At 42.4% G+C, this 18,280-nt stretch overlaps 1 protein-coding gene across 1 annotated transcript; it reads left to right on the top strand.

The window, feature by feature from the left end:
• The first annotated feature begins 348 nt into the window (after nt 1–348).
• On the top strand, nt 349–13,596 carry LOC8032507. The gene is made up of 5 exons (XM_029993374.4): nt 349–456; nt 10,408–10,580; nt 11,809–11,867; nt 12,379–12,447; nt 13,442–13,596. The coding sequence occupies exons 1-5, from the start codon at nt 349–351 to the stop codon at nt 13,594–13,596; spliced, it is 564 nt and encodes a 187-aa protein (XP_029849234.2).
• Nucleotides 13,597–18,280: the final 4,684 nt, after the last annotated feature.

The raw sequence follows: 18,280 nt of genomic DNA, 5'->3' as shown, positions 1-18,280 counted from the left end.
ATAATTTTATTGTTACACCAAATGATTTGTCTTAATCCTGACGGATTTTGGTCCGTAACGTTACATACGGACAGTTTGTCCGTTCTACTTTTTCAGATGATCAGGTTCTGTGTTCCTCAAATTTTCTAAGCGCGTAGAAGTGCGTCAGTTTTATCGATTGTTTCGCGACATTCCTTTGTTTAATGAAATATTTGCAAGTCCCCTTATAACTCCCAATGTAATATCTCTCTCAAAAAACGGCTCCAGCGTTTGCTCAAATAAAAAAAAAAAAAAGTGGATAAACTGTAAAGTGTATATTTTTGTTTATTGTAGGTAACACACGAAGATTGGGAGCAAAACATAAAAAAAATGAAGGTATCAGTCACACTTTCGATCCTGCTCGCCTTCATCGGCGGAAAATCGTGCTCAGAAGCAAGTGAATCAAACGGCACAAACCCAACTGCGAAGTTCTATGAGGTAATGCGTGCTTTCTTCTTCTTTCTACCAAGATAATAGAACTCTACCAAATGATATTCGACGGGTGATAAAGCTCAAGGAACGACTAATGTAATCGATGCCGACACGCTTTGCAAAGTGAAAATAAACTATAAATTTCTACATCTTCAAGCAGGCTGCGTTTTGTTAAGTTTGAGGCCAACTATAGACTCCTTGCACTGACGTCACATCGCATACTTTTGAACACAATGTAAAGGAACGAGAGGGAAGCTGCTTTTGTAAGAATTTTGAGTGACAGGTTAATCTTCTACAATCTTCTGGGAGGAGAACAGCGACGTCTGTGTTTATTTTGGAGGCACAAAGGAGGATCCTGATAAGAGGGGAGCTCCTTCCGCTTTTCTCTGGAGGGCATCGGAAATGACGTCATGTGCAAGCCACGTATATGCATTGCTTGGACGTGACGTCAGTCTTACCCTCTTTCTGGTGTCCAGGAGCTCTTCGTTAACGCAACCAAAGCTACGCTTTTCAGCGCAGTAGCGTAGTGAACTATTAAAACAAAAAGCGTGTTAAGCATAAAAACTCCGCACTGCTAACAAGTCATGACATGAATAATTCTAAGTTCATAAAGCAACGCGATACGATCAGAACACCCAACTTTGTTACGTCTGTATTGGTAAAGCCAACTAAGTAGTCGATCGACATTACGCTAAAATAGTAGAGAGTTTTAGGGAACCGGAACAAAATACGATCGATAAACAAAAACGATCGATACCTTGGATCGGGCGTGTGGACCGATTGTGTGCCCTGAAACGGCTTTGGGGGAACCGTATTTGCAGACGATAGCAGACGATCGGTACAGGTCGCGCCCCCTGGCAACGGAAACCTGCATCCGCCTCATCGAGAAAAGACGAATTTGCGCGTATTTGTACAAATCGCCGGAACTCAAGTAAATAAAGATCGCACAATAATTATATAGAGAACCAAAAATATAGTATACCTACTTATAATTCGTCTCGTTTTTTTACTGGAATGAATGCGCTTCCGTAATACAAAAACTCAGACATGTACAAATTACTCAAAAAAGGTAGTTAAGTTACTGAGTATCGACGCCAAAAGTAATTGGAGTAGAGTAGAAATTAGGGATGCCGCGAACTTTTTTCGAATCGAAGTTTCGATGATCGAATCAAGCGGTTCGAAAGGTTCGAAAGATTTCGATTTTTCGAATTGTCTATATGGTAAAATTCGACGGAGGTCGAATTTTCGAACTTGTTAAGCTAAGAAGTTCGACGCTTTTCGAACCGTCGAACTTATTACGCTAAAAAATTCGATCTTTTTCGAACTTTCGAATTTATTGCGCTGCAAGGTTCGATGCTTGTCGAACTTTCGAACTTGACTGACCAAAAAATTCGATGAATTTCGAACTTATTTATCAAGAGAATTCGAAAAGTTTCGAACTTTCGAATTCTGAAAAGTCAGAATTTCGACGAACTTCGAACTTTTAGGGTAAAAGTTCGACGTTCGTCGAACTTCGAAAGACCGGCGGATGGTTTCATTTGATTTCAAGCAGTGGGGTACATTCGTAATTTTTTTTTCTCGAACTTTTACACGCGGTGCTGCGTTCCTTACGAAAGACAATGTCGTTTATTTCAATGTTCTGGCATGCTTAGGTTTAAAGAAATAAATCCCCGAAGGGGCGAGGAAGGACGACGGGTTTTTGACGATTATCGTTTGTGCCAGATTTGAAGCACGCTGCAGCCGGAGCTATTCATGGTAGATAAATTATACTTTTTTAATAATGATCTATGTATAGCCTAGGTAAGTGCCGTCTTAAGATGTGATTATTGTTATTCAACGTGAGTTTCGAAGAAATGTCCAAACATGTATCTGCATGCAATTATGACTTAAACTTGATATTTATTTTCGTCTAAGTTGTTTGAGGTATCGCATTTAAATTAACACCACAGACAGTACATATCATTGCCATCTGCAGAATACAAAATAATATATTTATTGTTTTTCACGTTAAGGAATAAATTAACTCACGGGAGAAGATTTCTAGTAGTGTTCAAGTTCAGCACGTCATTAAAAGAAAACTTTTTTTTTTTTTTTCGCTTCACGTTCCTGGGACGTGTTTCTTTTAGCCTGCACACATTTTGGTAAAAGAAACTTGTTTCGAAGTTCTGAACCTCTGAATATGCAAGAATAGAACACTTCCGACGAATTCTTGATAGTTTTTTTTTTCTCCTGCTTTTTATGCCCGCATTTATTCTTTTTTTTTTTTTTCTTTTGTTACTATCGGCACAGGTGTTTAGGTCGAAAAGACAGCTTTGAACTTCCGAACCACTAAGCATGTGACGAGCAGTGCCTTCTGACAACGAGTTTCTAACAATGACCATCTACGCAACCTTTTATGCAGTGAAGAGCGACATTAGCTATACATATTCATAAATAATTTCAGATTAAAATAAGCTCGACCACGCCCTCTTTCCCCGTATTGTTTTCTTTAACAGTCCGAAATACCTGCAAGGGGGAAAAAGAGGCTGAAGCCCCCGCCCCCCCCCCCCCCCCCCCGCTACCCTCTTTCCCCCCGTTTTTCCTCTTCCGACGCCACTTTTATGGTAGAACGCTCCTCGACCTCGAGTTGTGTCGGCTTTTGTGCTTTTTGCGAGGCGATTCCTCCGTCCCAGAAAATAAACCTCCAGGACAATTATAAACATCACCGGATCGGATTACTACCAGCGTGCAAGGGGTGGCGAGCTAGTTTGCCAGGTCGCTTCAAGGTTTTTCTGAGCCTCAACCTCCTGCTCGCCCCTGGCCGTTTCGAACTGGATGACTCTCGTAAAACAGTGTGTTCGTGCAATCACTACTGCGTGATGCAGGTTAAAGGCCCCCGCCCCGGGGCTGGCGGTCACAATTCTGCACTGGCAAATATTCTAGGACGTCCGGGACACTCGTCGTCTCATTTAATAGACTAATTCCATAAAGCCCTGCATGCAACACGGCGCGCGTTGCACTCTGGGAACTAGTTGGCCAGGGAGGAGGGTGGCATGGTTTCGGTTTCGATCGACACGTCGACAAGAGATGGTTTTCTGGTCCCGAGAGCGTCATTTGTGGTCTCTAAACTAACCTAAATGGCCAGGCCTCGAAGCTTTAGCACAAGCCTGAGACGTATAGCTTGTCTTAACACATGCTTGTTGTATTTTTGTACTTGAGCCTTCCTGTTAGCGTTCCAATCGAGGTACGTGGACGAGCCAGTGCTGGGAATCTCGACGCTGCGAAGCTCGGGGATCTTGCTTGTATACGAATCAACAAGCTGTAGCAACCAATAAGTATGCATACATCGAGCTCGCGCCTTTACATTAATGTTGTTGATCAGGAAGTTTGTTTGTTTCGTGCGTCCATAGACGAAATGTTACTTTTTGCAATTATTGTATTTCTTAATATGCCTAAGTATGCGAGGTAAAACTCAGAGGCGCTATTGAAAAGCCCAATTTTGACACACTTCTTATCTCTTATCTGTACTGACCCGCAGCACTGCACGAAGTGAAGTCCCCACCCGCTTGCATTCCATGAATATTCAACATCGCGTATGCACATAAAGTTATCCTGCAATCATATAGGCAAATTCGCACATACAGACCGTTTTGAAAAAGCAAAAGTCGAGCACTTGTGTGAAGAGTGTCGGACCGTTCCCCGGAAGTGCGACGGACGGGCATGAACCCCTATGCGCACCACATTGGGGTTCATGCCCGTCCGGCGCACGGTGCGACATTCTTCACACAAGTGCTCGAACGAATTTAAAGCGCATTTGACGGTTGCTAATGGCCATAATATTTGTTTTGTGTTTGTTTTTTCTCCTGCCTGAGTATGCCGAGATAATTTCAGACGCACCGTTCAGGCGCAGATCTTGGGCGTCAGTAAAAGCTCGTCCAAAAAGGCTTAGCGAGGAGTAGGGGACGCTTGTTAGGGCCTCCGTCGTAGCTAGCCGATCTCAGCATTTGCGAGAAATTAATCTTCTACCAGCATAAAATTCGAGTGGGAGATATATGATGACACGAGGAAGACATCATAGTAACTTTTGTGCAGTAGTTAGGTCGAATTTATTGCGTTTCCTTAAAAGTTCATGCGTAAACGCTGAACTCAACTTTGATACCCTGTGAGGATGCGGCTTTCTTTTCGCCCAATGAAGTAACAAGAAACGGACGTTTGGCAAGCAAAATACGTATAAGGCTCCAGATGAACAAATTTCAGTTCTAGTTCAGTGGTACTAGACGGGATTATTGAAATTGAGCTCAAACATGCACTCGTACGGTGAGGTGACTAAGCCACGACTTCCTACGTTCGCATACGGACGCACAATATCCGGTGTTTCGGGAAGCAAGGAAAGTGCCCCGGTTTTCGTTTTGTATCGTTCGAGAATGAGTCTATTGTACGTTCGTGAAAAGTCAGATAATCGAAAACGCAAGCAGCGCGTTCGGTCGCGGAGTGATAGCATGAGGTGAAGCTGCTCAGTCGAAACCGAAAATGAGTGGCCAACTAGTTCCCAGAGTGCACTGCGTGGAATCTCGCCGCGATGGGGCGCGTCGGTTTTGGAAGTAGTCCATTGCCTGACCAACTTCGCAGAATCTGGATATCACACCCTAACTTTTCTAAACTTGATTTCGTGAAAACCAGTGAGTCGTGAAAACGTTATTTGAAACTGAAACTGTGGAAAAACTTGAAAATCGGACTTCGAACTTTGAAAACTGGGATTAAAAAAAAATTAAAAATCTCCAAAGTTTTTTTTTTTTTTTTTTTTTTTTAATTTAGCGTTTAAAGAGAATCGAAACCTTCGAACTTTTCGAACTTTATGCAAAAAGAATTTCGAAATCTTCGAATTGTTCGAACTTCATGTCTATAAAAATTCGAAGCGTTCGAAGTTTTCGAATTTTTTTTACACAGAATTTCGAAATCTTCGAATTTATCGAACCTGAAGTAAAAAAATATTCGAAATATTCGAATTCGAAATTTTAGAAACCGTGAAGGCTTCGAACTTTTCGAATTCGAAACTCCGCTGTGGACAAAAGTTGCGAATTTTTCGAAATCGAACCTCGGTCGGTACGAAAATATCGAAACCTCAGTTCGCTTCGCAAATATCGAAACCTTTCGAAATCGAACCTAGGGTGGTTCGCGACATCCCTAGTAGAAATTACTCATTTGTAATAGTAATTGAGTAAACTACTAATCACTGTAGAAAAGTAGCGAGTTACTTTGAAGTTACTTTCGAAGTTACTTTTTTATATTTTTGTGGTAGCAAAATGAACAGCAGTTTTGATCAATGAAAAACATTGCGAGCCTAAAATGAATGCAGTCTATCTATGGCTTGCGTTTTCGCCAAAATAGTTTATTCGCTCGCAGAAGCAATTGACTTTCAAAGTTCTTGATAGGAGAGTTTTCCCCTTTTCCTTCTAAGGACGTCCCCAGCCAAGCTAAATAGACGTTCCACCGACGGGCTGGATGGAACGGCAGCGTTGAATTTGAGAAACAGGCTGTGCAGGGTCGGGTAAGCGAGTGTCGGCATCTTAGGTGTCCATGACTAAACATGTGAGGTTTGCCTCGGGTAGAGGAACTTTTATAACAAATTTTCCTCCTTTTCTCTTTTTTCTTCGTCAAGTTGAGATTGTTATGACTGGCTCTCTTTATTCCGACGTCGTTCTGAGAGTACGCTTAGCGAGTGCACCAGACCGTCAAGGATTCAAGTCTCGCGCCACGACGATGAGATCATCCGGACGACTGCGCGTCCCATTGTAGTGCTAGTGCTACGCTACTGGAAAAAAAAAATTTGTTTTGGTTTAACAGATGATGAACCGAAGTATACTTCGCCGCTGACGCCGGGTCCAACAAAATGATCTCAAAAGGGTAACTCGCAATCCTCCCCGGCGACTACAATATTCTGATGCGCCTGACACGCCTGACAAGTAAATCGTTTTTAACAAAGAGGAGGTCGCCCAGGCATGGATGGTCGGAAGGACGCGAAGGATTACGTGAACAAGCATCGTCACTCGTATATAGTTGCAGCTGGAAGCGGGAACGTGCTCCCATGAACGGATTATCCGTGCCAGGGTTTGTGCGCGGGGGAGTCCGGCTTTGGAAAGGCATATGCGCTGACGACAACGCGACCATGGGAACAGGCGCCCAGCTGCGAGGTCATTCCAGTGGCGCCTCCCGTGGAACCTGCCGCTTGAGTCAGAACTCAATAAAGACAGACAACACGAAAACAAGAACAACTCTTGGAGTGTCCTCGTCTTTCATGGTTGCAGCTGGAAACGCGGCGCCTGCGTGCATTACCGGATTAGGTCAGTGCCCGACCAAGGCTTGTTAAGCATCTCTTCCTGCGTTCGTACGTGCCGGTGTTATGTTTTGGCTGCTCGTCGCCACCTTGGCCCAAGGACGCCTTCCCGAACAAGGGGGCCCCTTGTTCGGGAATGCCACTTTATCTGCCGGCGTCTTATTCATTTCTGCGCTCAAACTTTCGTGATGGGCAAAATTAGCACTATAGAATTTCGAAAGTAGTTAGTAATTTGAGTAGAAGTTACCTGAAAAAAGTAGTTAAATTAAACTACTAATTACCCAAATCAAGTTGTAATTGGAAGTTACCAAGTTACTCGAAAAAGTAGTTAAACTACGGTAGTTTGAGTAGAGTAGTTGAACTACGTCCAAGTCTGCAAAAACTGGCGCACCACAGCGTGTCGCCCCTGGCACAACCAAAATCTAAAATGTTCGTCTGCTAAGAAGCAGACGAGCTTTCCGACAACAATGGCGCTCGATCTTTTTGACCATGACTTGGAGTTGGCTCTATTCAGCGAAAGAAATTCAGAAAAAGTGATTTTGTACGACTGCCTGCGCACTAAGTGTGGCGTGAGTCTCTTTTGAACTTCCCGCTTTCTATAAGCGAGGCACGCACGCGCGTGCCGTGGGGCCCGTGACTTGTGCGAGGGCACGAGGGAATAAACATTCTTTTTGGTGGGCCGTGACACGGAGTCAGTCGCATTTCTTTCGGGTGCCACCGATACACTAAGAGAAGCCGCTTGTTGGCGGCAAGGCATAGGACGTTCAACTTGGCGTAGCTTTTGAGTAAACAGAAAAGTTGTGATACCAGGAATGAAGTGCGGATACCACGAATGATGTGCCAGCGTATTTTGGGTTTTTTTTCTTTCAGTTTACCAGATTTATATACTTGGGGAATAAAATAATGCCTCGACCGTACATGGTAACTTGTTTTCTAATAAATCATGCGTACTCAGCGGGCAAGCTTCGGTGTTTTATATCAACCAAATATGATGTTTACACCAACCACCTCCTGATATGCTGAAACGTTGCCGAAAGCAAACTCGATTTGGCACAGGAGCACGCTCGCGCGCGCTTATCATCAACATTCGAAGTCGTCTGCTAGCGATCCTGTCTCTTTCCCTCGAGGCATAATGCAGCATCGAGTATTAAGGAAGCCATGGACAAATAAAACTAGAAATATTAAATCTCGAAGAAAATACAAAAATAACCAAAATATACTCGCTTTCTCAAGTTGATGCGGCCATTTTTCTTGTACGAAGCTAATTCAGTTCAATTTTCAATTAAATTTTAAATTTAATTCAATTTTTATTTTAAGATCAAGTCATACAAAATAAAGAGCTGGCCCACAAAAGCATTATTCTGCTTGTATGTGGCGCCAGGCGACCAACTACAATACATGTTGTTACAAAAAAAAAAAGAAAACACTCCGCAGCACAAAAAAAATGAAAGGAGCACAAAAGTAGCAGCACAAATACATACAAAAAGGAACACTTTAGAGAATGAAATATAGGTGTTTATAGCCAAGTCTACTCACGCAACCATGAAATAAAAGTACGAAACATCTTTAACGGTTAGGCTACGATATCTGCAGCTCAGATGCTGGACACCAATTCCTTAGTTTCCTTTTTAATACCCTAGTGGATTCTATATTCATAAGGGACTCTGGGAGTTCGTTAAATAAGGAAGGAATGTAATGATTTCTGTTTTTCTTTCCATACAGTGTGTATATTTTTGGAATGCCGTATCTTTCAGTACGTCTCAAATCTCTATTTTTATTTACGAGGAGGCCTATCCGTTCCTTCGCTCCTCGCACCGAGAAGTTCTTTTTCAACGCTGCGTCATTCCAAAGTTCTAGAGCGAAAAAGGTGTAGCGCCTAGCACCTCCCGAAGTAGAAAGATGTCTACTGCTGTAAACCGCTTGCGAGGAGGAGGCGGAGGGACGGTGGTAGATGCGGTGCTCATGTTGCTCTCTTACGGTACAGATAGCAGACGATCACGGTCGCACGCCCGCGTACCGATCGTTGCGCCGTGTACGGTACGACCACGATGAAAATATAAAGGAAAACCTGTAACTTTACTGCTGTACACTTATTAAAACTATCACCCAATATTCAAAGGGCTCGTTTTATAGGATATATGTGATTAGCATTTGTACAGAAATTTTTAATTCATGCAACATTTTTAAACTAAAAAGTATCTAGAGCCTTGATGCACAAGGCTGTTGCTCACTCTGTTGCCACTTCAGATAATCCTCAGTCATAACAGCAGCTGTAAAAAACGGGTGATAAGTGCTCAAAATGCACATCCGATGTTTGTATAAAAAGAACAAAAAAAAAAAAGTGATTCGAACTCTCCACTACCGGGCCTCCACGAGATCAAGAAATCGGCGTTCTAATCCACTGACCTACCGAGCAGACGCTTTTTGGCTACGCTAAACACCAATTTATTTCTATTGTAAAAGTGCTATTGCGTTTTGTTCTTTATTCTTTTTCTTATTTGTTGACTCAAACTTTATGGACTTGCTGTCACACATGGCGCTCCTGCCAGGCACTGCCACGATTTATTTTATTCATGTTTGGAGCACCGGCACGCTCTCCCCGCCAGCGAAATAGTTGTTTTGCTAACCAAGCGAGACTGTCCATGTCGGCCATTGGTCGTGCCGGTCGTGCCTTACGGTTCCACCAGCGCGTTACGATAAGATCGCAGAAGACAGGCGCATGCGCAGTTTGTACCGGAGGGCCCATCGTATACGGTATCGGATGTGCAAAAACGGTTCCCTAAAACTCTCTAGTAATGAAATTTCTGTACGGTGTCTGTCACTGGTTAGTTCTGCGTCTTATGTCTCACATGTGTCGAAAGTAGCCCCGAAGGGTCCACAAATTGCGTCACAGGAGACGGCGTGCTATGCTAGAGAGTCTGGGTTGTAAAGAAAGTCCATCTGAAACCACCAGGAGCGTTTGCGATTCAATGGAGGACGCCTCCTTCAGAGATTCATCGCAAGTGCGCATGTGCTGCGTTGCCTCGTGGAGATGGGAAAAGCAGGCGGAAAGGCATAGGTGCTTGACGCGATGAAAGCTTTTGCTATCTTCTCACAGCTCATACTGCAAACAGAATCCATGCACCACGTGAACCCGATCTGCAATTTAGGATCGGAAGCCACGATTTAAGCACTAGGTTATAGAAGTTCTGGGGAAACATACCACTAGTTTGTAGAAGTTCTGAATAAAGGTGCCGCTGTCGTCGCCCCATCTCAACTCGTGGCTCCTAAAGTTTCCCTCTGTCAAGCTCGAAACACCCTGTGGCAAAACAGCTGCCTGCCGTATACAGCTCCGCCTGCCGTGCCACGGCCAGGATCGTGGCAGGCAGCAGCATTAGACTTCAATGATGCCATGAAGCAGAAATTGAGAGACCAGAAATGTGGCCGGTAGACTCGCAATCTGCGTTCTTGGCACCATAGTTTCGGTAGCAAAAAGTGGGCGCATTTTCGCGACTAAGACCGCATCACCGTAGCGACGCAATGCGCTCGCCCATTCTAGTGGTGAAACGCGTGACCAAACTGAGCTAACCACCAGATCGACGTACGTCATGGAGCGGTTAACCCGGAAATAATTTTCTAATGTTCACGCACTAATTTTTTTTCAGAGGATCCAGTCTTTTCCTATTATCCTTTACCAATGCTTCCGCAATGGAACCGTGCTTGAAACGGGACATGCCATTATTACCTCGGCGCTGTGGGATGGAACTTCTGGAAACACCGATTGTGCTCAGGCCACAATTTGGGAAATTCAAAACGGAACAGCCGGAAGCAGCAAAAAGTACATCATTGTGATTTTTATTTGCGACATTTTTCATAAAAGTGTTGTTTTCCGAACATAGGTTTTGTCTACGTGAAAAGTCGCATAAATGCGTGGTATTCTAAAATAAGACAAAAAGCTAGGTATTTGAACGATATGGACACAAATGTGAAAATCAGCTGAAATATTCTGCGAAATAAATTACCCGCCTTGCTTATCCTGGAGCGACGAGCTGCAAAACTAAAGCTAAAATGGCGGCCAATCAGAAAAAAGCGCAAGCTTTGTGGCTGGCAAGACATGACTTGTAGATTACTGTGAAGACTGTGTTCTGGCGGGCGTATAGAGTCGATTCCCCCGCAAAAAAACACACTATTATTGTCCGAGTCATTTCTGCCCTTTACTACCTTCATGTCTGTTTCCAGTGCATGTCTTACAAAAAAATATCATGCCATGCAGTCCTTGAACCTGTTGTCACAGAGATTGAAACATTAAACATTGTTTGTTTTCTATACTAATTAATGGGTGATAGCGAGAAAGAAAGCTGCATTTTTATTCATTGATATATTTTATACGTTTATTGGAAGAAACGCTCAGCCGTAATAATTAATTGATGCTTGGCGACCCACACAAACTTTTACGCTTTTTGCTTATTGTAGGCCATTTCTGGCTTCCGTGTTGGGCTGCGCCATCACCGGGATGGTGATGCTGGCAGGTAATTTTATTCGCAGATTGTTAGAGTGTACATTTATATTCGTGGGGATCTAATTATCTCGTATGGTTTTATTTACTTTTAATTATCCACACAAGCAGCTAACAATTCAAGTGGGCCCTTTTTATTTTTTTCGCCCAGGCTTTTTCTTACACTTTTTTCATGCACGTGCTGCCTGTTTTCTCGAATGCATATTGTATTAAATTTATTTTTCACCAATTAAAGTGTTACATCGAGATGGCCTAACAGTCTTGCGAAATAATGGTACGCTGTTCTTGAATTAAAAAAAATGTGTCAACCACATTCTGCAATCGAACCGCTTGACCATTAGAGTAGGACGCGAATTTTTCTTCTAATTAGCTCAGCTTATCAAAGGCAAGAGTTTGGAACACATTGTGTTCGTAGGAATAATACTCATGTTTGAGTTACGCATAACCAATTCGCACGATCATGTAGGATGGTGGCAATCAAAATACATTACTTCGGTTTGATAATTCACTGTTATGCCTAAGCTGAAACCTCAGAATTTCTCAATTATAGGTCGACTTTTCAAACCTGCTACAATCAGGAGTCCAGGATGGTATTTGTAAAGGTTAATGGTAAGTATGTACAGCAGAAATGCACTTGTTATTACTAAACACATTTACTAGAAATCAATTTCATAATTATAAGTCTTGACAAGGGGCTGAGCTAATAAAAACTACATTTGGGGAAAAGTGTAGTAGTTAAAATTGGGGATCGTCTTAGAACCCGAACCAAAAAAAAAAAAATAATCACCTGCAAACGAAGTAATCACTCCGCTATAATTCAAGCGCAAACTCGCTGCCATTCAGTCACCATTCAACGCGTGATGACCAACGAACGAAAGTGTAACTAAAAAAATACTGCTCTGGCTGAAAAAAAAAATCGAAATAGGTACATTGAAAATGACTAAACTCAAACAAATTTTGCTTACCAACTGCCCCTGACTTCATTTTCCTGGCTGTGTGTTAACTAGCGATTTAAACCGATTAACTCTGATACATGACTGCACGTAATCAAGAGAAAATTAGTTAGTTACCGAGCCAGAAAAGTGACGCAGCTTGACATCTTTTTCTTGTTGCATTTCAGAAACATTTTATGAGACATTCACGATCTTGCAGGAGCCTTATAAAGAGATGGCATACTTTGTGAAATTCGGTATGTCGAAAAAAGTTCCATTTCGATCTCCTTTTTGTTCTCTCTTACAAATCTTAATAGTTGCATGCCAAAATGTAGGAATATTCCAAATACAATAAAATAAATATGAAAATAGGATTTAAATGTAATGTCCATGAAAAAAATGTCAATTATATATTTTCCGTTGTGCCGGCAGGAGGCTAATTAAAAATTTAGCATGTGAAATCCTTTTTTCGCGTTGCCTAAATTTTTCCTTCCTCATACATCATGTACCTTACACAGTGTGAAGATAGCTACCGTTTCCATAGTTAAAAATCGCATTTCCATACGTAATTATTTGGCCCAATAAGCGCATGTTGTTAAATAAGACACTATAAGAGCCTACAAGAACATTATAAAAAGGTAAGGAACATCAAAAAGCTACTTATAACTTCTTATCTTGTCCTTTTATGTTCTTATTTACTCATATAATCTTATTCGATCATATGTGCTTCTAGGACCAAGAATTTTCGTATACAAATAACATTTTCGACTGGAGTTTATGTTTCGTACTTTATGTTCCTCTAATTTGCATTTCCAAGGATTAGCTCAATGTAGGAAGGTTACGCTTTTCTCTTATTGTCTTTCTTTCAGTATATTTTTGGCAGATGTTTAGAAAAAAATTACCTGTAAAATATCTTGCATGCATCAGTCCCTTCGGTGCGCTCAGTATACCAATTAATGCTTCAAAGTTTATCGTTTAAGCCAATGACAATCACGAGCGCCATCACACGCTTATGGTCACTTAATCTTAACGACAAAACTACGTCCAATGCTTGTACACTGAACACGCATTTGTTTTTATAGAATTGCCATGATTAATAATGAATATTACTGAGGAATGAAAGAGGGTGGTGAAATAACTAAACAGTATTCTACCCAATACATCAGAGGTCGAGCTAGTTAAAAGAAATGTTTAGAAATTTTTTTCGGATAAGGAAGTTTAAATGAAGAACATGTGCTATTCGTATTTCAGGAATACCACTGCAAGAGAATGTTACTTCTTCGGCATACAAGATTTATGACAGGGTCGAAACCTGCACCAACGCTGATGAATTCCTGCCAATTGTTTGTCCCGAGGGGTGCGGCATGGTTTCCACCAAGTCAAAGATACTGCCGCAAGTCTTCTAAAGAAGCCAGTCAACTCCCCCTTAAACTTACCGCCCCTTTCCCCCTCCCCCCAAAGTGCAGAAGAGCAACCACTTTTAATTTGGTTGTTTATTTATAATAGCTTAGCCTTTGTTGATCTCTAACCAATTATAAATAAAAACTTTTTCGCGAACATTGTACCGGTTCGTTCATCATGTAATAAATAATTCTGAAAGCGCACCAACTTATTCTTTATTTACACGAAATTATTCCTGAGAAACATGACTTTCATCGGAGTACAGAAATGAAAATTACAAGTTTAGCCCCTCATACCTAGTACGAGGTAAATAGGTATAGCTTGTGGGGAAGGAAAATAAGTGAATAAGAAGACAAAGCACCAGGTGACGGGCGGGCGCGCGGGGCCAGTCGGAGATTGAGCACCGTAAGGTTCGGCAGTCATTTCTCAGCCTCTGTGGGGCACACATCACCGCAGCTATATGTCAACACGGCAAAGGTAAACCCGTCGCACTTTGGCAGGCATAGACGCCCTTTTTACTCGGCCTTTCAATGTTGCTGAACTCGCCACCGCTAGATCGCTAGAGAGGTGGCCGTTTTTATTTATTAATGCTAAAGCCTTACCTGTCCATGGAGCAAACCGGCGTCATGAGCTTTGAAGCCGCGCCAAACGGCAGCTTCCCCGGTCCCAATGTCGTCTGTACGAGAAATCTGATGGAAATGCTTCCATTGGCTGGCACGCGTCATCAAGGAACGAGGCTCCTATTGGCTCTCGTGCGGCGTAGTTCCAAAAGACGTCAAAGGAGAAGCAATCTCCATGGCGGCGCAGCGCACGCAGCTACCCGGCCGCCGGTAAGAGGAAGGGGTGCCCGCAAGCCCCGTCGGGCGAACTCCGGAGACGGTGCACGGCCGAGCTCAGCGCGGCCCTGCCACTTCACGAGGGCGCGCGCTCGGCTGTCGGCCTGCGAAACATGGCCGTCCACGCCACTACGCCACAGACGAACTAAGGGAGCGGAAGAAAGACATTAATGCTTTTGGATTCAATACTCATAAAGACTGCTTAAATGTCCTGGAACTTTCATTTTAGAGAATAGTCAGGAGAGCATCCGGCGCTTTGTGTTGTTCATGTGGTGTTTATATATCTGTCCGCTCTTCGGCTATTTGGTTAGGTCCCAGGAAGCGTCTTCGCAGACCAGGGCCGTGTTCCAAAATTTACTCGATCTTACTCCACGGTAAGGGTTTTGTATCCTTGGTGTTCTGAAACCTACCTGCGTCCAGCGTTTTTAATCTGTGTTATCACGTGACACGATCCGCCGGAGTAACTCCGATCCATTTGGGTAAGATTTGGAACACAGCCAAAGAATTGCGTCTCCCGAGTTGAGCGGGGTCACGCGCACTTACGAGACAGAGTTCCGCTTTCGCTGATTGATTGTGGGCATGCACGCCCTGTGGCCATTTTGGCTCAGGGTAGACGTATTGCAATCACTACAAAACGACGCTCAAACCTAGTTTGGTGGATTTTCTGAAGGCAACACTAGGGGTCACGTGCCAATGTGGATGTTGGTAACCGTTATTTCGCGACCTGGTGACCTTACACGCTAAGATTGGGTGATGTATCTTTTCTTTTTATCGCCGTCAATAAGTAGCACGGCTTACGCGGTCGCAAGTTGTTTCGTAGGTAGTGTGGTAATTTTCAAAAGATGTTAAACTTCTACAGAGAAACATATGTTTCATCAGATATGATTTTGGGCTAATGTAAAACTATTCAAAAGAAAACAATTTAAGCTCAAACTGTTTGTTTTCGCAATACTTTCTTGAAACTGTTTATTGAGGGGTTAGGGTAACATAACGACGGCATATGAGAAGAACATTTGTTACGCGTTCGTTGATAGTCGCCCTAGATGATTGCCTATATTTAACATGGATAGCTCCTACTAGTTAAGCAAAGCAGCCGCAGGCAGAAACACGTTTCTGCCTGTTTATGGACGAAGGTACATTTCGAATTTAATACAATTTCGTTATAGAATAAAGTAGAAGGCGGGCCCTTTGGTTGCCAGTAGATGCCATTTAAAATATAAACAGAATGGCGGACAAAACGACGACGCATCTCTCTACTTGCAACAATAGAGCATAGAAAGTTAGAATATGTATCGTTTGGGGCGTCTTTGAATTTGCACATTCAAAAACGTCGGTTAGGTAAATTATAAAGTATAATTTTTACAATCACAATTATTACATTTCATTTTTTCCTGTAGTTGGAGACAGGTTAAGAGTAAAGTGGAAAACCTTCCCACCTCTTTCCACTAGAGCAAAGCAAATGCTGGAGGGGAGGTCACTTCCTTTCCAGCGTTCGCTCTTCTGATGTGGAAAAAGGGGGGGGGGGGGGAGCTTCCACCTCACTTTAAACCTGTCACCGAATATAGGTATGTTCACGTGAAACAAGTTCTTTTTTACCCTCACTTGCCGCGTTCCATTCAGGAGTGCAAGCGCGTGGTTAGTCGCTCCGTGTGGGGTAGTGGCGGCTACTAAAGGAGACAATTCCAGCCACCCACAGCGCGACAACTAAAGAACATAGCGCGTTTTTTTAGTTTTTTTTTTTTTTTTTTTTAAGAACGAAAATAAAGGCAGTGCTCTTTGTCGCTTTTCATAAAGTCCTATTGGGCTTGAAACTTTTTTTGCGCCTCTCCGGGAGGAAAAGCGTGAAAAAGTGCCAGACTAAAGGTATACCTATAAGACACGTTTGTAGGTTTTACAAAAGATGGGACTAAACTGTGATATTAAAAGAAAAGACGTCTGCATGCTGTATGGAGAAAACCCAGAAGCAAGCAGCGAGAATCTTCATCAAGGGCCATAAGTGCAACATTTGGAAAACGCGAGCCTGTCTTGATCCTTTTGATAAAACAGACGATCACAGAATACGGCGTTCGTGTATTATGCGTGCGTTACAATTTGCTATGCTTGGTTACAAGGAACTTTGCCTGGGTTCGTATGTGTTGCACAAACAAAATGCTCTTGTGTTTTTCGGGGGTACCAGAATGATCAAGACGAGTTTGAGTTTATATATAAGTAGACATGTCTCCCGCTCATGCTTTAATTACTCATTTTCTGGGCACTCCGATTAATCCGTGAATTCCTGTAGGGCCGAGAAATATCGGTGCTTCCATTCTTATTTAAAAGTTTAAAATTGATTAATGTTAATAGTATATATAAATATCGTTTGTGTGTGTGTCATAAATTTAAGTACAAAAAATTATATTAATCTGATTGGCCTGGCTTCTCTTGCTCCAAAAGTGCCAACTTACCCCACTCGAAGTTTGCAAAATTGGAAGTTACCCAATATTGAACGACCTATGCTAAACAAATGTTATCTTATGCGCTTTCAAACCTACTTAATGTTCTTAGCTCCAAAAGTATTGATTCTATTATGTCACCGAGAAAAGATATTCGAGAATTGTTTTTTTCCAGTGTGGCTTTTTAGAAGTCCTTTCGAGAGCTTTGAGATGTATAATAGTGCGTGTTTTCTGTGTATATATCTAAATCTATATATGTATGATATTTTTTGTGTACATGATTTCACATAACTCTCAATATATGTATCATGTTACTAAAAACATTAATAGAGCCGCCGGATTACTTTTTGAATGTCATTGTGTCTGGTTTATTTTTCTTGTGCCACTGCTGTTTGTGTGAAAGAGGGGCCGGGGACTCGTCAAGCTGCATGATGCAGCTTTTTTCCTCGGTGGTTTTATCCTACAGTAACCTGGAGAACATAATAGCGATTCACGACAGGGACGAAGATTAGGAACGAGACATGTCTGTCTCGTTTCTACTCTTCGTCTTTGTCGTGAAGCGCTATTATGTTCTCCAAGTTTCAGTACCAACTCGCCCAAGAACCCGCATTACTCATCCTACAGGCTTATCTCAATACTGTCCGGCGCTTCACAAATCATGGAGAAACATATATTTATTGCTATGTCTGGGTTTCTTGAGAAATACAGTATAATTTCGCCACATCAGTGCGGTTTCGTCACTGGCCGTGGTACCATTAATCTTCTTGAAGAATGTTCGGACATTCTACACTCTTCATTTGGCAATAACATGTTTGTGTGCGCACTCTTTATCGACGTTGCCAAGGCGTTCGATTCCGTAAACCATAATATCCTATTAGACAAGCTCTACCGAGTGGGCTTTCGTGGCCCATTTCATGCATTGTTAAAAAGTTTTCTAATACATCGTACCCAAGTTGTTTCAGTTAGTAACCTACGCAGCTCCCTCGCTTTCCTAACTTCCGGAGCTCCACAAGGCTCTATTTTGTCTCCATTATTTTTTAACATCTACGCAAATGATATTTCAACTTCAATCACAACTTCCAAAATATTTAAATATGCCGATGACACCCTTATATTTTCTCGACATCTAGTGTACGAGCGCGCAATTGAAAGGCTTCAGATCGATGTCGCTAAATTAACGGACTGGTTTTTCGCCAACAAGCTTCGGGTAAATGCTTCAAAAACGAAGCTGGTCTGCTTTCATAGCTTTTAAAAATGTAAGCTTGACTTCTCAGCTATTTCTCTACAACACCAATTACTCATGCTCTAACTTCACACCTGTTGAATATGTTAGCTCCGCGAAGTATTTAGGCCTTAACTTCGACAGTGACCTCTCATGGAACTCTCACATGTCATATATATGCCAACGATTGAGAACTGTC

Source organism: Ixodes scapularis, unplaced genomic scaffold (assembly GCF_016920785.2).
Source record: "Ixodes scapularis isolate PalLabHiFi unplaced genomic scaffold, ASM1692078v2 PGA_scaffold0__279_contigs__length_252992795, whole genome shotgun sequence".
NCBI lineage: Eukaryota > Metazoa > Arthropoda > Arachnida > Ixodida > Ixodidae > Ixodes > Ixodes scapularis.
Note: the sequence above shows the minus strand (reverse complement) of the source record. Positions and strands in the feature narration are given on the sequence as shown.